The 21,690-nt window shown below is 38.9% G+C and overlaps 1 protein-coding gene across 1 annotated transcript; it reads left to right on the top strand.

The window, feature by feature from the left end:
• Window positions 1-1,311: 1,311 nt before the first annotated feature.
• On the top strand, window positions 1,312-15,363 carry PM20D2 (peptidase M20 domain containing 2). The gene is made up of 7 exons (XM_041757331.1): window positions 1,312-1,899; window positions 4,549-4,697; window positions 8,439-8,581; window positions 9,838-9,992; window positions 12,176-12,311; window positions 13,745-13,852; window positions 14,078-15,363. Exons 1-7 carry the CDS (start codon window positions 1,444-1,446, stop codon window positions 14,230-14,232), a joined length of 1,302 nt encoding a protein of 433 aa, XP_041613265.1. The 5' UTR covers window positions 1,312-1,443; the 3' UTR covers window positions 14,233-15,363.
• Window positions 15,364-21,690: the final 6,327 nt, after the last annotated feature.

Genomic DNA, 21,690 nt, shown 5'->3' with positions numbered 1-21,690 from the left:
CTAATTGAGACAAATTAAGGGAGAGAGGGTAGAGTATGAAAAGCCAATCGAAACTTTCAATATGTGGAACACCTTAGAATATCATCAACAGTTTTGTTTTGTTTTTTTTCTTCAGATTTTGTGCTTCATTCTGGAGGAAAACAAGACTATGGCATCTTGAATTTCTTCACTGGGTAATTTAAAACCCGGTTATATTGTGCACAGCAGCTGCACACATCATGTTACTTGAGTTCAGCATCAATTACAGTTACGAATTAAACGGGTCATATGTTTTCTTTCGTAGCTGTTACTATTCAAATCAAATTTCTGGCAGCCCCGGTGGCCCAGCAGTTTGGCGCCACCTTCGGCCTGGGGTGTGATCCTGGATACCTGGGATAGAGTCCAACGTCAGGCTCCCTGCATGGAGCCTGTTTCTCTCCCTCTCCCTCTGCCTGTGTCTCTGCCTCTCTCTCTGTCATGAATAAATAAATAAATAAAATAAAATAAAATAAAATAAAATAAAATTTCAAGTGAACAAAATGGCATGAATATTTACAACCATAAATCTTTTTATTAACTCTTTAGTTTGGGCTTTAAAAAAACTCTCATTTTAAGTTCTTAGTTCTACTCTACTCCAATAGACTATAGTAGCTCATACATATCCAGCCCTTACTATATTCCAGGTGCTGTTCTAGACACTAGCATCATTCTTACAAGAAAACTATATAGAGTAGTTGCAGCTTTTAGATAATACAGCAACCTCCAGAGAAGAAAGTCAGGGCAGTATTGAACACGTGAGAATAGTCTATAGACCAGTGTTCTTTGTATAGCATTTATTTTGGCATCTGGTTTTATGAACTAAAAATCTTGTATAATTTTTTTATCACTGTTCTAGAAAGGAAAGTGGCCTTTTTCAAGGACCATGTTCCACTTGGTCTGTGTCTGATGGCAATGAGCCAATAAAACCGTCTTCATTCTGCTGCCGTGGGAAATAAGCCACAGCAGAAAAGTAATAATGACTCTAAAGCGTAATTCAGTTGTAAGCACAGCCAAGGAGATGGAAGAGAGAGGTGTCCCTCGACACCGCGACTTCCCAGCGCTCCCGGCTGGGAGCAGTTACCAGCTCCCCACCTGCTCCTCGGGGCGGAGCACTCGCGGGTCGAGGGAGGGTCAGACAGGTTTCGGGCGAGGCGCTGGAGGCGGGGCCTCGGGCTCGGGGGGCGGAGCTCCCGGGAGCGGCGGAGGCGGGGCCTCGGGCTCGGGGGGCGGAGCTCCCGGGAGCGGCGGAGGCGGGGCCTCGGGCTCGGGGGGCGGAGCTCCCGGGAGTAGCGGAGACGACCTGGGCGCCGCTCCCGGATTCCACCGACACCGCAGCGTGCGCTGAAGCGGTAGGCGGGCAGCTAGGAGGGAGCCAGCGGACGGGCAGTCGAGCGGGGCGCCGGCAGGTCACCGGCTGTGGTCGCGATGAGACCCGGGGAGGAGCGGCCGGTGGACGGGGGCGCCTGCGCCGGCGTCTCGGAGCTGGAGCTGCTGAAGCTGCGCGCCGCCGAGCGCATTGACGAGGCGGCCGAGCGCCTGGGGGCGCTGAGCCGCGCGATCTGGAGCGAGCCCGAGCTGGCCTACGAGGAGCACCGGGCCCACGACGTGCTGACCCGCTTCTTCGAGCGCGAGCCTCCGGCCGCCTCGTGGACGGTGCAGCCGCACTACCAGCTGGCCACCGCCTTCCGCGCCGAGTGGGAGCCGCCGGGGGTCCGCGCCACGCCGCGCCCGCTGCAGCTGGGCTTCCTCTGCGAGTACGACGCGCTGCCGGGCCTCGGGCACGCCTGCGGCCACAACCTGATCGCCGAGGTCGGGGCGGCGGCCGCGCTGGGCGTGAAGGGGGCCCTGGAGGGCCGCCCCGGGCCGCCTCCGCCTGTGAAGGTGAGTGGGGCCCTGGCTCGGGACCTGCACCGCCTGCGCGGGCCGGGGACCGCGGGATCCTGCGCTTCCCGAGCGCAGCCGCCCCCTCGGGGTCCCGGCCCGGCCTGGGCGCGGACGAGGGGACCGGGGACCGCGGGATCCTGCGCTTCCCGAGCGCAGCCGCCCCCTCGGGGTCCCGGCCCGGCCTGGGCGCGGACGAGGGGACCGGGGACCGCGGGATCCTGCGCTTCCCGAGCGCAGCCGCCCCCTCGGGGTCCCGGCCCGGCCTGGGCGCCGACGAGGGGACCGGGGACCGCGGGATCCTGCGCTTCCCGAGCGCAGCCGCCCCCTCGGGGTCCCGGCCCGGCCTGGGCGCCGACGAGGGGACCGGGGACCGCGGGATCCTGCGCTTCCCGAGCGCAGCCGCCCCCTCGGGGTCCCGGCCCGGCCTGGGCGCGGACGAGGGGCTCCTGGGTACGAGTCTGCAGCTCAGGAGCTGCCCGCACGGCGACGTTTGACAGATTTTGGGTTTCTCTTACGTAGTTGTCAGCGATTGAGTAGACTCTCCCAAGGGGAAGAACTTAGAACCGAGCCTGGTTTTCGTTGTGATTTATTTTTGGTAACAGGCTGCCGCAACTCGCCGACAGGGTTGTGCAATCTCTGGAAGAAAGTCTCCTGGTAGGGAAACCCCAGGCCCCCCTCTCAGGCTGCAGAACATCTTTTGTGTGTGGCAGTCAGAGGAGCTGTTGTGACTCGAAACATTGGTACTTTGGACGGGAAATACTCATTCATTAGAACAACCAAAGCGCCCGCAAGAAAAGTAGGGAAGGGAATGAATATTTGCTACATAAGTGAGTTCATCCTTAAATTTTAATATTTCATGGTTTTAAGAAATGTCTTCTTCAAGTGGAGTAATGCCGTTTATGTTTGTTGCAGGGCATATGGTTTTTGGGTCACTGTTTTTTTTCAGATGGTCTGTCCTCATTCTGTGAGCTAAGGTACAATCATCACCATTTGGCTTAAGGGCAAGAGCGAGGTTTTATTTTCATGTTCTGTAGCCCCCCCCCCCTTTTTTTTTCAAATGTCAGTAACTTTTCTCTTTATCTAACAGTTTCATCTTTTGTGGCTTATTCTCTTTAGCTGCCCTTCTCTTTAATGCTTCTGGGTAGGTTTTTGTTTTGTTGGGGGGGGGGGAGTGTCCTTTGCCATTGCATGAAACACTGGAGAGGGGCAGCCCCGGTGGCGCAGCGGTTTAGCGCCGCCTGCAGCCCAGGGCATGATCCTGGAGTCCCGGGATCGAGTCCCACGTCGGGCTCTCTGCATCGAGCCTGCTTCTCCCTATGCCTGTGTCTCTGCCCCTCTCCCTCTCTCTCTCTCCCTCTCTCTCTCTCCCTCTCTCTCTCTCTCTCTCTGCATCTCTATGAATAAATAAATAAAATCTTAAAAAAAAAAGACTTGAAACACTGGAGAGATTTAACTTTAATCAGGTTTATGAAAGATTCAGAGAAGTCAGCAAGATGTAACTTGTGAAGTCATCATATTTAAAAAGCCCAGGGTTCAGTAAAAAGCAGGTTAATTTAAGAGTTTGAGAGTTTTGTAACTTCCAGAGAAGGCTCAACTTTGGGAAATGTACAGTAATGCACTGTTTTGTAGCAAGGTTATTTGTCCTCTCTGGAAATGGAGTTTATGTTGATTCCCTAAACAAGACAAGACTTTTTCCAGCTTGTTTCATTGCAGTCCTATACGTGATCTCGAAAGTATGTTAGTTGCTTCTAGATAATTTTTCTTTGCTTTTAAAAATTGTTTGAAGAAGTTAAGCTTAAATATCAAAGTAAAATGTTCTGTAAAGTTCTCTTTTGTTTAATTAGGTGTTTGGTGACCAATAAATCTGCCTGGTTGAACTGGTGGAATCGAATTAGTAAGTTTGTGTCATAGTTGGCTGTTTTTAAATGTGGTTTTAAGGTTTATTTAATGCTCTTCAACAAAATTTAATGAGTTAAGATCTTTTAATGAGGTAGCTCAGTAAGGAATCAGAGTTCAGGCCTGAGGATCAGGGCAACTAATCCCTGCTCTACCTGGAGACTTGCTCTGTGTCATGGGCCAAACACTTCACTCCTGGCCTCAAACTACCATCCCTGAAATGATGACACACATCGCTCGCCTACCTCACAGGGTTGTTGTGAGGATAACCAGTAAGTAACTGGAAAGTTCTTTACTAGTAAAGTGTTTATGAATAATTATATACATTACTACATACATTCTTGACTAAGTCAAGAAGAAGCTTTAAGAAATAGGTCCCTAAAAAAAAAAAGAAAGAAAGAAATAGGTCCCTAGAGAATTTTGAGGAACTCAGTATATATAGTATTTATCTTTTTTTCATCGTTGCCATTAGTTTTATAAAATTGAGTTATAAAATTTGGAAGAGTTTCCTGCTGTAGCTTTAGTGCACACTTTGCACTAAATTGGTATAATAATATAAGTTAAGATTTGTGGTTAATTTAGCACCTTAGATTTATGCCCACTGCATTATTTGTCAGAGAATAAAACCTCACTCCATAGTTTAAGGACTTTAATGTAGGTTGTGAATACATGTGCAAGGGAACCTGTTTGCTATTTTCCTCCGAGGATTTTTTGTGGTTGTTTTGCTCTGACACAGGTATTTCCTTCTAGGTAATTGTCCTGGGAACCCCTGCCGAAGAAGATGGTGGTGGCAAAATTGATTTAATTGAAGCAGGGGCTTTTAAAAATCTTGATGTTGTTTTTATGGCTCACCCATCCCAAGAGGATGCTGCTTATCTACCCGATGTGGCGGAACATGAGTAAGTAGTCAAGTTGAAATAAGCCCCTTTGTGGAAAACAGACTATTAAAATATTTGCATGTCCTAACTGAGGAGTCAAACTCCCATATTTACACATTTAAAAAGTGAATTGAAAAATGATGATGTAATACCTTACTTGATTCCCTTTGAATAACATTTGGTAAGCCTCTTCTAAATTGAGATTTAATATGGTGTTCATCATTGGACTATTAAGGTAGTGCCTAAAAAGCATAAGAGTAGCAAACAGAATATGTTGATACATATTCAATTTTTAAAAATTATTTATTTATTAGAAAGAGCATGAGTGGGGAGGGGCAGAGGAAGGAAGAATCCAAAGTAGACTGTGCATGCACAGAATGCAAAATCCAACTTGAGGCTTGATCGATCCCACAACCACAAGATCATGCCCTGAGCCAAAACCAAGAGTCAGATGCTTAACAGACCGAGCCACCCAGACACCCCAACACATATTCTATTTTAAACTGAGAGCAATCTATTTTCTTGAAAATACCTATCCTTTAATATGGGATTGTCTTTGCAACTGAATAGATTTGTAAGAGGCAGCTTTATTAGACTTGGGAAGAAAATACACTTTTCTAGTTTATTGTCATTTGAGTTCTTTGCACAGAGGGTGAATTATATTTTTGAGAGAGAATAGAGAAACTAGCTCTGGATTTTAGTGGAATTTGCCAGTGTATACTTTTCTGATTTGTCTGGTGCTGACCTTTAATTTTTTTGGTACTTAGGAGCATGGATCATTGAAGTGGTTTGAATTCTGTACACCAGAACTTTCGATCCTAGTAGTCAGTGGTCAAGAGGTTAGTGGGCCAGTGTAAAAGAGCCACTGCTCAGCTGCTGGAAGAAAACCACATACTCTCCTCTGCGGTAGCTAGGAAGTAATAGCAGAACCATTCCAGCGGAGCTTCTAGATTATACTGTTATTTTACATTTAAGCATCTCATGAGGCCTTGTTTTCAGATGATTAACTGTTCTGGTATCTTCCTTCTTATCATTAGGAGTTGGTGCTGTGTCAGTAAGAAGAACTTTTTAACCTTGATTTCAGGGGTAGTATATATTAGAACATCTCTGGAGAACCTTGGAGGTTAGAAATCTCTGCCAGTGCCTCTGGCTAGAAGGGACTTGCAGCTGTAGGCAGGCTTCCCAGCCCATTAGCCTTCTAGGACTAATGAGTTAGGCTTCTTGGCCTTGATCCTGATCAACCCAGTTGACCTCAAGCCTTTTTTTAGTGTCTGGCTTCCTAGATTTTTCACTGGCCATCTTTTAAGACAGAAAAGAGAGCCAAGAACTAAAATGAAATTTTAAAAAAAGTCACCCCACCTTTCCCACATCCTCTCCCTCCTGAAGAGACATATATCCTCCCAGGACTTTTTGAGTATATTTATAAACATAAATAGGTACACATATAAATTGAATTTTATTTGTTTAAAGATTTTATTTATTTGAGGGAGAGCATGAGTAAGGGGGGGGGGGAACAGAGAGACAAGCAGACTCCCTGTTGAGCTGGGGCAAGATGGGGCGGGGAGGTAGGTTGCCCCAAGGGAGGACCCTGAGATTTTGACCTGAGCCAAAGGCAGATGCTTAACCTGATGAGCCACCCACGTGCCCCAAAAATTGAATTTTAAAGGAGGATTTTCCCCTTTAAATATTCTGCTAAATATATTGTTGGTCTGGCTCTTCTTGCCAGAAAATGAAAGAATATGTCTTAAAAATTACTCCATATCAGTTTGTATAAAATATATTTTTTAAAATCTGTTTTAAAATATGCTAAAATATTAATGTGGGTATAAAATAATCATGAACATTTCTTTTCCTATAGTTTATTGTCTTAATTGTACATGGATTTGATCCCTGGGAGAAATGGTACTAGAGCCATTTTCATAAAGGCCATCCTTTTCCATTTTCTATTTATCATCAGTTTTGTTAAAATTTCAATTTCAATATAATGTGATAAAATATATGTCAAGGAAGTAGCAAGTATCCAATAAAGTCTTTTTTTTTTTTAAGATTTATTTATTTATGATAGACACCGATAGAGAGAGAGAGGCAGAGACACAGGCAGAGGAAGAAGCAGGCTTCATGCTGGGAGCCCAATGTGGGACTCCATCCTGGGACTCCAGGATCGCGCCCTGGGCCAAAGGCAGGCGTGGAACCGCTGAGCCACCCAGGGATCCCCTAAAGTCTTAATAATATATTTGGATGCTTTTATTTGTCTTTGCTAACAAATTGTTTTGAATTCGTCAAGAAATATGAGCATACCAAGGACTCTTGAATCTAGTCCATTAAAAAAATAAACCTACAGTAACTTTTTATTTTTTTTTATTTTTATTTTTTTTAAAGAGGAAATTTATTTTATTTTTTTATTCATTTACGACAGTCACAGGGAGAGAGAGGCAGAGACATAGGCAGAGGGAAAAGCAGGCTCCATGCACCAGGAGCCCGATGTGGGATTCGATCTCGGGTCTCCAGGATCGCGCCCTGGGCCAAAGGCAGGCGCCAAACCGCTGCGCCACCCAGGGATCCCGTACAGTAACTTTTTAATAATTTAAATATGGATACTGTTAGGCTTAAAAAGTGTCTGAGCAAGTCATGTTATAAACGACTATTTCTTATGCAATCCTTCCTTTAAACGTTTTTTTTTTTATTATTGGAGTAGTTAAGATTGGTATGAGAACGATTCGAAAGTGGAATAACAGTAATTGATAAAATTTTAAGATAGTAGTGATACAGGTATTTTGGAACACTAATAAAATACTGGTCAAGAACAACTGATAATGCTACAGTATCTTATAATATTGTGAGTATAATCTATTCAGAGATTGTCGTAACTCATTTCAAATTGTCAGCTCTTTCTAAGTTAAAAATCTTAAAAGAAAAACGGTGGCGGGGGGGGGGGGGGTGGCTACACGTGGGTGGCTCAGTAGTTGAGTGACTGCCTTTAGCTCAGGGTGTGATCCCTGGGTCCTAGGATCCAGTCCCACATCAGACTCCTTGCAGGGAACCTGCTTCTCCCTCTGCCTATGTCTCTGCCCACCCCCCTCTCTCATGAATAAATAAATAAATCTTTAAAAAAAAAACAAATTGGGAGATCCCTGGGTGGCTCAGCGGCTTAGCACCTGCCTTTGGCCCAGAGTGCAATCCTGGAGTCCCGGGATTGAGTCTCACTTCGGGCTCCTGGCATGGAGCCTGCTTCTCCCTCTGCCTGTGTCTCTGCCTCTCTCTCTCTCTCTATGTCTATCATGAATAAATAAAATCTTTAAAAAAATATAAAAAAATAAAAAAATAAAAAAACCAAATTGTCACTTATTTCTGTTTTCCTTCATCTTCGGTTAACCTTAAGACAGAATTATCTGAGTTATGCAGATCTTTGATACAGAGTTATCACAGTGGAGTATAGAAGGAGACAGGAGCCATCTTTTTTGTAATTCTAGCACCTAATACAGAATTGCATGTTTGTTTGACTTGAATTGCATACAAATTTAATTTATACAGGAAGTCGGTTGAGCTAAGTTCTTTCTTTGGAATGAGATCTTTGTGTCAGTCACTATATTATATAATAGTTAGCTATCACTCAGGTAACTTATTTCTACAAATGATTTGCAAATAAAAATTCTGGCAGTCTGAATTAATTCTTAATACTTGTTGGGTAATTCTAATGACAGTACCTGGATTCTCTTTAGTGATTTTGAAAAGAGTAATTCCTAATGATGTTTTGTTTCCTAGTGTGACTGTGAAATACTATGGCAAAGCATGTCATGCTGCTGCATATCCCTGGGAAGGAGTAAATGCATTAGATGCTGCTGTTCTTGCCTACAACAATCTGTCTGTCTTGAGACAGCAAATGAAACCAAACTGGAGAGTTCATGGTACGAATGTCAAGTATTTTGTGTAATAGATGGTGCTTAATGTGTTTCAGTGCAATGTAATTAGTATTTTGAGTTTTAAAAATTGGAGACATTTTATGTACTTCATAAGAATATTCCAAAAATTTTTAAACGTTTTCAGAAGTTCATGTGAGAGAACACTAGGAGGTTTATATTTATTGGGAAAGAGGCAGTTAAGAGTATTTATGTATAAATGGGGAATGGTCATTTTGAGTATTAGAGATAATGATTTTATGTAAGGACATACATGCTTTCTGTAGGTATTTGAAAGTTGAATCTTGATTTTTCCAGTTATCCTCACTATTGTTTAATGGTAATAAATCATTTGCTCAATTTTTAAAAAGTTACGGTTACTGGTTTTATTTTTTCTAGTGCCATTAATCTTGAGTAACATCTTTTTAAATTATGCACATCATCTTAAGGTAACTAAGGTAATAAAGTACTATCTTGAAGGTACAAATTTATTTTTAAATTTATTTTCTTATGATTTGAGATATTGTTATACTTTAATATCTGTTCTTTCTGATTTTGTTATAGGCTGAAATTAATTTGTAATTGTACTTTTTACCAGTTTTCTTAGTTTTTTTAAAGAGAAATATGTAGAAATTATATTTTGAGAGCAGGTCATATAAATTTTATTTCTACATCTATTTTAGTTATTACTTTGAATGGATAAATCTTCATTCTCAGTGTAGTTCCAAACAAATGCATTTGTTTTGACAGCAATAGTGCTTAGTGATCTTTGACCTACTTTGGTTTCTTACTGGCATAAAAGTTATGTTCCTAGAGTCCAATGACATTTAAAGTATTCATAGGATTCTGGTAGTACAAGGGTAGTTATATAACCTTATACCATTTTTATCCCTTAGGTCAAAAGTTTATCAAAATGTACAACACAATGGTAATGAAACCTACTGAAATAAAAGTCTCTTTCAGAAGGCTTGATAGTTATAAAAGTTTCTAACAGTTTGTTTATAGTCATGCAATATAATTTAACTTTATATAAATTCCTTAGAATAAAGTACATATAGATAATTTTTTTTTCCTATTAGCCAGAGAGTATTACCCTATGTATAGAAACTTTTGTACAACACACCAAAATCTTTGGCATATCTGTGAAGCTAATAAATTTAAGTTGTTTTTCTTCATGTACATACTGGCTGAAAACTTTATGGGTGTATTTTAACTTAAAGAAATGGTCTCCAAACTCAATTTCAGTAATTTGGTTCTTTTTATAGGCATAATAAAAAGTGGTGGTGTAAAACCCAATATCATTCCCTCTTATTCTGAATTAATCTATTACTTCCGTGCACCCTCAATGAAAGAACTTCCAGTTTTGACCAAAAAGGCAGAAGACTGCTTCAGAGCTGCAGCTTTGGCTACTGGTTGTACAGTAAGACATTTTAAGAGTTAATCTAAGTTAAAATTAGAGGTATATATATGGGCTGGGGTCATTAAATTAGATTATTGTTAAATTAGATTAGAACCTGGGGTGCCTGGGTGGACGTCTTGATCAAGCATTGGACATCTTGATTTTAGCTCAGGTCATGATCTCAGGGTGGTGAGATTGAGCCCCATTGGGCTCCACACTTAGCGCAGAGTCCGCTTGAGATTCTTTCTGCCCCTCCCCCCACACTACACAGGTGCATGACTGCACTTTCTCTAACGTAAGTAAATAAATCTTTTTTTTTTTAAAGTTCGATGAGAACCTACCTTGCCCTTTTTTCATTTGGCAATGATTTGAATATGTAAAATCAAGTGACTGAATAGGTGATATGAAAGTCTTTAATTCTTATTTATTTTGCTCAGTGCCCACATACAGTCATCTTATTACACTGTTAATGGAATAGCTCTTGATAGTGCTGCACTAGAATCCCTGTTTTTTTGCAAGTTACAGCCTTCCTTCTTAGCAGTTATGTTTTCAGAATTGCTCTGTACAGTACCCAAAAAGGTACTTTCTGGCAAAATCAGCAAAAGCTAATTTTGGTGGAGTTACAGATTTGTGCAGTAATGTTATAATAAATACTGATGTCTTGCTGGAAAGTTAAAATAGATGCAGAAATTAGTGAAGCAAGTTTGTTCATTTGAACCATAAAGTCAGTGACATTTATGTATCAATCATATAGGGCATACATAAGATGACATGTTTCAGAATGACCTAAATCTTGCCCTGGGAGGAGTTTATAGTCTAGTTGGAGAGCCAAGATCTGGATCTTACCTCTCAGTCTACTGACTTTGTAACTTTGGAAACATTTTTACTGTCTTATTTCATATCTTTAGGCCTCTATTTTCTCTTGAAAAATAGAGATCAAAAAAAGAAAAAAAGAAAAATAAGAGATCATATAATCCATCTTTGGATTCTTGTGGGAAATGAGATATTTGTTAAGAATTAGGGTCTAGCCATCATCCTTATTACTACCTTATTTGTTTCTACTCTTGTTAGACTGGAGATGTTTGATTTATTCTGATAGTAATGGTGTCTCATAGTAGCAGTGATTCTCAGGCAGTTTATGTTAAGTGCCCAGAGAGTAAAAAATTAATCATTCAAAAAAAAATTAATCATTCACCCCTTATTTATTTATAATTCTAAATATAAATACTTATAGAATAAATACATGAACTATTATTAGCTAGTATCCTAAGGTATAATATTCCTTTAGGATAAGGTTCATTGTTATTAGATTTTAATCTATATTTTAAATAGTCTCTTTAATTTTTTATATTTTGGCTGACTTATATGATGAGGTTGTCATTATTTCTAACTTAGGTATTGCTAAGACTAGAAGAAATGTCAATTCTGCCATTTTAAAATTGGCTTTTACTAATCATATTACCTTTAGTTTGAGGAACTTTTGGACTTAATCAAAACAAAATCTGTGAATCCTCTTAACTGGCCACCTGTAAACTACTATATGTAAATCTTCATATATTGAAATACAGAGATTAATAAATGAGGATCGGGGCACCTGGCTGGCTCAGTTGGTAGAACATGCAACTCTTGATCTCAGGGTTATGAGTTCAAGCCCCACATTGAGTGTAGAGAGTACTTTAAAAAATAAATAGCAAATGAGGACCATAGTCAATCCTTCTTCATTGTAAACCTTCTCTCTTTCTCTTAGGGTACCAGGCAGTGGTGTCAGTGTCGGCTTGTATTTTGGATATGAGCAAAGCTTAATTTTTTTCTTCTAGAGGCTACAGCCTAGAGGAGTGTTCCTCAGTGGCTGGTTTTTGGACTGCTTGCATCAGAATTACTTGGAGGTGCTGGCTAAAATGGAGATTCCTGGGCTCCTTCCACACCCTATTGAAGTTACTAAGGCTGAGAATCACTGATTAGTAGAGCAAGATGACATTGTGTGATTTGGTGTATATATAACATAAAGGAGATAGGGTCCTAGGGAAGTCTCATTATACAAAATACATAATTTTTAAAGGTAAAGTATTTGAGAGAGTTTGTATCTGAAAGGGAAAGTGAAAAAAAACGAAAGGGAAAGTGTGCTCTCTTAAACTTCTTGCTGGTTTGAAAATTAGAGTGAATGAGTTTTTTATTTCAAAATTTGTTTTATAATTTTTTATTAGGTAGAAATTAAAGGTGGAGCACACGATTGTTACAATGTTCTTCCCAATAAGAGCCTATGGAAAGCTTATGTTGAAAATGGAAAAAAACTGGGAATAGAATTTATTTCAGAAGATGCAATGTTGAATGGCTTTTCAGGTAACTAGATTCTTTCATATATACTATATTGTGCTATTTGAGGAAGGAAAATATCATCTTTAGTTAAATGGTTTTGTTTAGCAGCTTTGGAGGTAGGGAGGTATAGCTCTTGTTTTTAACAATATATTTCACAAACTTAATGGTTAGGGGAAAGAAACTAATGAACTCTTCAGTGAATGTAAAGTGTTAAATGAGCAGATTTGCTTTTAGAAATAGCCAATGTACTTTTTCCTTTGTATTCTAAATAGTATTTAAATTTGCTTAGTTTTGGGGCACCTGGGTAGCTCAGGGGTTGAGATCAGTCTTTGGCTCAGGTTGTGGTCCCGGGCTGTTGGGGATCAAGTCCTGTATCAGACTCCTCGAAGGGAGCCTGCCTCTCCCTCTGCGTATATCTCTGCCTCTCTCTCTGTGTCTTTCATGAATAAATAAATACAATCTTTTAAAAAAAAATTTGAATTTTTAAGTGAGCTACTTAAGAAATAAAATTTTAATTTATTCTCAGTCATCAGTAGGCAGGCTAGCAAGTACTTACAAGAGGGGCATTCCAGTTTCTGAGGATAACTATTATGGTTGTTTACTAACAATTTAGTAAGCAATGATTAGAATTTAAATAGTTACAAGTGTTTGGGGATTATTTTAGATTTTTTCTTTTTAAAAGCATCACTAGGGATCCCTGGGTGGCGCAGCGGTTTGGCGCCTGCCTTTGGCCCAGGGCGCGATCCTGGAGAGCCGGGATTGAATCCCACATCGGGCTCCCGGTGCATGGAGCCTGCTTCTCCCTCTGCCTGTGTCTCTGCCTCTCTCTCTCTCTCTGTGACTATCATAAATAAATAAAATTAAAAAAAAATAAAAAATAAAAGCATCACTAATATGTTTGCATGTTAGCAATATATCTCCTAAAATATAATAGTAGCTGTTGATGAAGTGGACTCAAAAGGACTTGACCATAAAAATGGGTGTTGATGTCATTTATTGAGATAAGGAGTTCAGGAGAAAACAGGTTGGGGTATGGTATGTTGGTATATATTATTAATATGTTAAGTTTGAAGTGCTTATAGAACTTTTAAGGGGAATTGTTCAGTAGCCTATTGAATCTGGACCTCCCAAAGATGTCTAGATTGCAGATAGAGAAGTTGTCAGTATCTGAAAGGTAATTGAAAACAAAGGAGTTTTTCAGATCGCCTAAGTACACAAAGAAGAAGCCCAAAGATGACACCCTAGGGATTACCAGCACGTAGGAGACAGGCAATGGAAGCAATTTAGAGGAAACAGCTAGACAGGAGAGAGTCAAGTCATGGAAGCCAAAGGAATAGAGAATTTCTAGAAGGAAAGGAGTGATAAATCATGTCAGATCCTATAGAAATTGGATAAGTGCAGTCTGGTGTTTATTGGACTAGCAATTAGAAATTCATGGATTCTCTTACCTTTCAAAGGATCTACTGATTTTGGAAATGTTACTTTTGTGGTTCCTGGGATTCATCCATATTTTTACATTGGATCTGATGCCTTGAACCATACAGAACAATATACTGAAGCTGCAGGTAAGTGTTTTTAGAATTGAATGTGTTGGCATATGCTCTCTTTTTGTGGTAATAGCTGCTCATTTAGTTTAACCTATTGTTATTTCATTTTCTGACATGATCAGAAAATATTGAGGTGTGGGCATTTGAAGAGGCAGTTTCAATATCGAGTACTAACCTGCAAACCAGTATAGTAATTTGTAATAAATATGGAGGCTTATTCATTTATTTTTCTCTACCTTTTAGGATCACAAGAAGCTCAGTTCTACACTTTACGTACTGCCAAAGCTCTGGCAATGACTGCATTGGATGTTATTTTTAAACCAGAGTTGCTAGAGAGAATCAAAGAAGACTTTAAATTGAAACTTCAAGAAGAAGAGTTTTTAAATACGGTAGAATAAAAGGAAGATCTAGGAGCCACTTATGGATCATTAAGTAATGATTTTTTTCTTTAATCTTTTTTAATGATGGAGGAGAACATCCTTAATTTTTGGTCTTAAAGGAGTCAGATTCCTCTTACCTGAAAAATGAGGCCATGATGTGGAGAAAACCCATGACTTCATTATCTAAAATGAAATTTTTCAGGGGCACTTGGCTGGCTCAGTCAGTAGAGCATGTTACTCTTGATCTCAGGGTCATGAGTTTGAGCCCCTCATTGGGCATAGAATTTACCTAAAAATATTAATTTAGATACTTAAAATGAAAATTTTCACAAGTCTTTGATGAAATTGTGATCTTTTAGAAGCTGATATGTGATGGCATTTTTTTTTTTTTTGGTAAAGATTTTATTTTTAAGTAATCTCTATACTCAATCTGAGGCTTGAACTCACAACCCTGCAAGATTAAAAGTCACGTGCTCCACTGACTAAGCCAGCCAGGCAACCCTGTGATGGCATTTCTTCAAACAGTCTGGATGCTACATGGCTTATCAGTGATAATATTTTATAAATTCAGTTGTTGTATAAGTGTATTTTAAAAGATTCAAGGAATTTCAGACTTTATATTTGGAGTTGACCCATGAAAGATTTTTTTTCCTTTTTGGTATAGGGCAATGAAATTGTTTTAAAATTAATGTACTAAATTTAGGGAAAATCTGATTATGAAAAAAAAATCTGATTATATCTGTTTTGGTTTAGAGAATCTTTTCATTGATAATAAAGAGAGGTTTTTGACCAGAAGTGCTGTGGGAAACAACTAGAAACTCAGGTACAAAGCCTAAGCTTCAGTTTTACCATTGGAAGGAAAATGAAAGATTTTTTTAATATAATTAACTCTGAGAAGTGGCATTAATTCCTAATTCCATATATCTGTAATAGGAAAAAATATAGACGGATAGGGTTAGACTCTTTCTGTGAAGTGTTTGTGTGGTATCCCAGTGTCTTCTGGGGGACTTAATGAGAAAGGAGTAATGTCTATTTGCTTTGTATATTAATGTCATAGACTGGTCACCTCTACCTAGCAGCCCTATTCAGGCTTCTACTCAGAAGCCAGCCTGTCCAGCTTACCGAGTTTAGGGGACAGAATTCTAAGCCTCCTTAAGCCGCACGCTATCTCCATACTATTTTGAAAGTATTTTTAAGATTTTCTTTTCTTAAAAAAAAAAAAATATATATATATATATATATTTTTTTTTTTTCTTAGTGTGAATTTCTTGATAAAAGAATGTGAAAAATATCTGGTAAAGCAAATACTTTAAGCTGTGAATACAGTAAAGCTTTAGTATACTTTATTTTAAAGGGAGTCCTCAAATTTGAGTGTATTCCAAAAATAGAAGGTGAAAGAGAGACCAGTGTTTGGCCTGTTACTAGCGAGTCATGTGGGACTCCTGGGCCTTGAGCTCCCCATTTGGAAAGTTAGATCACTTATCCTTATAGTCCTTTGAACCTCTAATTCCTGTCCTGATTAAATAATCAGAAATTATTTAAAGTTGAAAAAAAGGGTAGAGAGTTAGTAGCTGAGGATTGCTTTTCTTCTATATCAAGGAACTACAAGCTGTGGCCTCACTTGGCAAGCACCCGATTTTATGTGGCTAGCAGGTACAAAATAATCTTTACATTTTTAAAGAATTGTAGAAAAAAATAGAGACCAACACCAGATCATGCGACCAGTAAAACTTAAAATATTTACTATCTGGCCCTTTATTTAAAAAAAATTTTTTTCCCCATCTCTGTCCTATATTACAGTAAAATAGGGCCTCTGTATCGAGAACACAGAAAAGGGATTAGATGGCAGTGCCCTGGTGTTGACTGTTATAATGCATCAGCAGTTTGTCCTCATTTGGAGTTCTGGCACCTTCAGAAGTTTGTTTCTTTTAGTATTTGTATTCACCTCACTGAGATCTAGCTCCCCTGATGCTTTAAGACTCTCCTCTATGCAAGCCAGTCTTCAACTCCTCACATCAGCTTTTAGAACTCCATCTTTAGTGACACGCTTTGTCTGATTATTTGTAATCTCAAAGAATCATGGTTGGTATATATTTTGCAAATGGGAGAGGGATCAGCAGAAGCTTCAGGCTGAGAATTGGATATGTCCAAGATCACTGATTTATAGAAATGGAATTAGTTTCCTCGTTATCAGGTTAATTAAATTTCTCAACTATAGGTTTTAAATTCCTTATGTAAGTCCTATACTCTAAGGAACATTTATTTTCTAAAGCCTCAATAATGTTCTGTTCTAGAAGAGTGATTGTTTACAGGTAACCCAACATACTAATATTCTGGTTTTTTTGTGAAGTGTCACGAGTTCGTTGTTCTTCATACAAAGCCTTTGTGTTTTGTTTGTGATTGATTTACTTTTAAAAAATAATTCAGGGATCCCTGGGTGGCGTGGTGGTTTGGCGCCTGCCTTTGGCCCAGGGCGCGATCCTGGAGACCTGGGATCGAATCCCACATCGGGCTCCCGGTGTATGGAGCCTGCTTCTCCCTCTGCCTGTGTCTCTGCCTCTCTCTCTGTGTGTGTGACTATCATAAATAAATAAAAGATTAAAAAAATAAATAAATAAAAATAAAAAATAATTCAGAGAAAATTTCAGGTTAGCATTCCATTGTTACAGATTCTTTAGCACTCTGCTAAGCATTCTTGCGTGATAGAACAAGGTGTGGAGTTGGGGCTGGTGTGCAAGTGTAATCTGCACCAGCATTATCTGCCATAACCCAGAGTGTGGAACTAATATTGGTTTGCCACTAATATTTGCATCCCAGTTCAGTTTCTGTAATATATTTTTTTTGGTTTCCAGTTTTTGAAAAATGTGGCCAGAACACGAGTATATTCATTGGAATATGTCATGGATTTATCATGTCAGAGAAGAGGTTGAGAACTGATGCTCTAGAGTCTATGTAGAGGTACATGGTTTTTTTAGTACTGGATCTTACTTTGATATTTTACATTATTTTTACCTTAATAGCATTTAATATAATTCATATTTTTAATCCCTTTTTATTTTTTATAAACCAGTGAGTTAATTGAGCCACATCACAGTAAAAAATATCATTAAACACATACAATAAATGCTGGAATAAAAAATCTCATTCCAGAGGAATCAATTATCGCTGATCTTCATGATGCCATTTGAATTTAAGAGACTACTTCCTTTGTAACAATCGATTTTCCTTTTAGAACTAAACTCTTTTTATATACTCTCATACTTCAGTGGCATGTTTCCTAAGTAACGGTGTTGAATTTCCATAAATGTTTATACTGGGATTAAATTACCATTGTTGGTTGATCCTCACAGGGTAGAGTAAATCTCCAAAGATTTGGAAGATAAAGGAAGCACTAAATTACAGGTGACCAGTGTCACTCTTAGACAAGGAAGGGCTGTATTTAGCTCTTTATACCTAAAAGGTGATTGCTTATTTTTAGGATGCTAACAAGTAGGACTTTGCAGAATTTATAATTTTGTATCCTGTTTTTGAGGAAAATTGTATCTTTGCTTTGAGGAAAGCTGACAGCCAAGTTTTTCTCCTAGAAATGGTTTGAAGGATGACACCTAATCCACTAGGTTATATATCTAGATATTGATGCAATATATCAATATGTCTGTATATTATTTGAAGCCAGTATCTTTTCAGTATGCTTAATTTTCTTCAGGTACACTAAGACCTGACTCATGAGGGGAAAAAGGCCAATGTGACTTCTTAGTGCAAAGTTAAAGATTACATGATTTTTTTTTTAAGATTGACTTCATTTCTGACCTAAACTAGAGGTATAGGTGGACCTGCTTGAGGTGTCTTTGTTTTTACAGAAAATGCTTTTATTACATGCTTTTTAAAATGATCTTTCATCGTTTATACCCTGAACGAAAGTCTTTTCCTCAAATATCACTTTTGGCTATCTTTGTTAAATTAATAGACTTTAAAAAGCACAAGTCAAATTGATGATTTAAATATAATTACAGACTGAAAATATTTTCTCTTTAGTGACTTAATTTTAAAAGCAGGCCTGACAAACAGAACCTGAATAAAACAATTATGTGGTACTATTAATTACTGGATTGCACTATGCCATATAATAAGATTGAGTATAGCTAATATTTAGCTTGCCATTTTCACACTGCTTTTCATTTTTAAATACTATCCATATTTTATGAACTACTCAGGAAATGTCTCCTTTTAATTAGTGTAGCATTCAAAAGGGCTGATGCATTTAGGATAAACTAGAACATTTTCACATGTTTATGAATACTTGTATAAACTGACAGGGTGGGATCCCTGGGTGGCTCAGCGGTTTGGCGCCTGCCTTTGGCCCAGGGCATGATCCTGGAGACCCGGGGTCGAATCCCACATCAGGCTCCCGGTGCATGGAGCCTGCTTCTCCCTCTGCCTGTGTCTCTGCCTCTCTCTCTCTCTCTGTGACTATCATAAATAAGTAAAAATTAAAAAAAAAATAAAAATAAATAAACTGACAGTGTTTTGATTTCCCACAGTCTTTCAAAAGCCTGTTTATTGATATGTTGGTATTTTAGCTGTTATAATTTCAGTACTTGGGTTCAATGAACTTTTGTTGAGGACTGCCTGCTTCTAAGCTCAGGGTGGTAAGAAGAGTAAGCTTATGCCTGAAAATGCTTGTGGTTGGTGGTGAGTTCTCATAAGATTTACTTAATCGGAACAACCTTAGTATTGAGGGAACATCTGAAAGCTGCTGTCTTGGAAATTTTTGAGGAATTGTTTCTAAAATATTTTTAAATACCTGAGTCACGTCAGTTTGTTTGGATAGAATAAATTGATATTAAAAGTCTTTGTTAGGGTAGCCTGGGTGGCTCAGTGGTTTAGCGCTGCCTTCAGCCCAGAGCATGATCCTGGAGACCCAGGATCGAGTCCCACGTCAGGCTCCCTGCGTGGAGCCTGCTTCTCCCTCTGCCTGTGTCTCTGCCTCTCCTCTCTGTATATTCTCATGAATAAATAAATGAAATCTTTAAAAAAAAACAAAAGGCTTTGTTAAAAGAGTGATTGTTGGGCATCCTGGGTGGCTTGGCAGTTTAGCGCCGCCTTCGGCCCAGGGCCTGATCCTGGAGACCAGGGATTGAGTCCCACGTCGGGCTCCCTGCGTAGAGCCTGCTTCTCCCTCTGCCTGTGTCTCTACCCCCCCCTCTCTCTCTCTCTCTGTCTCTCATGAATAAATAAAATCTTTTAAAAAAAAAGATTGTCTAATACTCTTTTTTAAAAAAATCATTCTGATAGTTGTGTTTTATACATTTCTTTCTTTTTATCTAAAGCGTCTTTTTAGTCTTCTGGGAAATGCCCTACATAGCATATAAATCTTCAAACTATCAAAAAACATTTTCATTTTAAAATAAGTCAGTTATTCTTGTGCTGACTGGCAACTCTTTATAATGCTATAAGGTATGATAAACTACTTCTTTATCTTTTTAACATACTTCAGGCATTGAACCTCAGTTCAATGATAGAACTGAGGATGATGCATTTTGATATGTATGAAGTTAATATTTTCAAGTAAGCAATCTCTACCACCATCAGGTGATAGTAGTTTTTTGTAATGTTTTAATATGTACATATTAAAATGTATATGAGGGCAGCCCGGGTGGCTCAGCGGTTTAGCACCATCTTCAGCCCAGGGCGTGATCCTGGAGACCTGGGATCCAGTCCTACTTCAGGTTCCCTGCATGGAGCCTGCTTCTCTCTCTGCCTGTGTCTCTGCCTCTCTCTCTGTCTCTCTCTTTCTCTCTGTGTCTCTCATGAATAAATAAATAAAATCTTAAAAAAAATGCATATGAAAACCTGAAATGGTAATAAATGTTTAATAGTTGTCTTGGGGGTTTTTTCAGTGTATGCACAGAGCTAGAAAAATACATGAAGCTAAAGTACAGTTTCTCAAATATGTTGATATATTATTCTCTTATTAATTCATCAATTTTACAGATGATGGTGTGCTTTTAAACTATAAATGTCGGAGCACCTGGCAGACTCAGTCAGTAGAGCATGGGACTCTTAATCTCGGGGCTGTGAGTTCAAGCCCCATGTGTGGTGTGGAGTTTACCTAAAAAATTAAAGAAAAAAAAGTCATATTATTCACATAATGAAGGATTTTTTTAAGTTGTGTTGTTTAAAAATGAATGTTTTACTAGTCTCCAAAGCTGAAAAATGCCAATGTAATTTGTACATGGTAAGAGATACATAATTATAATATTGAATTTTCTATAAAAAGGATTTTCAACTTTAATACAGAATAATTCGATGTAATTACTAAAATGCAGTGGAACAGGTTTTTAGTTTCTTATCAATGACTGAAGAATAAGTGCCTCATACAAAAAAAAAAAATTTACAAGTGTCTTCATCTGAGAAAAATTCAAACTGGCTTTCAAAATAAGAGTCCAATCCTTTTTTCTAGTGATGGAAATGTAAGACTAGCTTTTGTTAGTTCAGTGGATCAAAGTATCCAATTGCCTTAAAAAATAAACCTCAGAAATATAAAATAGAAATATAAGGCCCAAGTCTTAAATATACAAGAATCTTGTTTAGGTCAAAGCCTAAGTAGACCTTGCCCCAGGGAGTGAACAGTAACATTAGAATTTGAACATCTAAAAAAAAAAAAAGAATTTGAACATCTATCATTTGTGTAATGCAGTATTTTGTTGAGCTCTAGAGAATGGAAAGTGGTTCAGAAACTTCATGTTTTCCCATTTGAGCTTAATTTATTCGAGAAATAACAAACCTTCTAAATCCAAACATTGTTAACTGCCTGTAAATGGTACAGGTTCAGGATTAATGAAGACTTCATTGCGTGCCCTGTCATCTGACTTGACACATTTCTCACAGGAAGATCCTGTGTTGTGGTAGAGAATCATACGTCCCTAGTCACAAAAACCTATCTAGGTGGGTTGCGTGTTAAGAGAAGGTTCCATGTTAAAAAAAATGTATATATACATATACGTATATGAAAAGCTTGTGATAGAAAATCCCAGGCAGAGAGATTGCAACCATGGTTCTCTTAGGTTTTTATCAGATTTTAGTCCGTGTTCTAGTCTCTGATGTTGCCATTACCCATTTGTCATGAGTATACTATGAGGGCGCACACATGAATTGTGACTTTGCACAATGTCAGCTTTATATAATCATAAAGCAAAGTTAATCATAATTCTAAAGCAGATTCAGGACTCCAAACTCAATGACCTTTTACCATGTGATTAACTTGACTTCTTACATAGCACAGAGCAGAATGTAAGACAAGACACACAACAAACAAGATAACAGAAGGGGGTAGGAAACAAGCAAGCCAGTCTGTGGGTGCAGTTGAGGCTGAGAATAAGATCTCCCTCTGATCGGGGTCAGCTTGGCACATACTGCTTATTAAGCTCAAGCAGTAAAGTCTCTCAGTGCTGTTTAGAGATAAATCTGGCAGAG

This window comes from Vulpes lagopus, chromosome 1 (assembly GCF_018345385.1).
Source record: "Vulpes lagopus strain Blue_001 chromosome 1, ASM1834538v1, whole genome shotgun sequence".
In the NCBI taxonomy this organism is placed as follows: domain Eukaryota; kingdom Metazoa; phylum Chordata; class Mammalia; order Carnivora; family Canidae; genus Vulpes; species Vulpes lagopus.
Note: the sequence above shows the minus strand (reverse complement) of the source record. Positions and strands in the feature narration are given on the sequence as shown.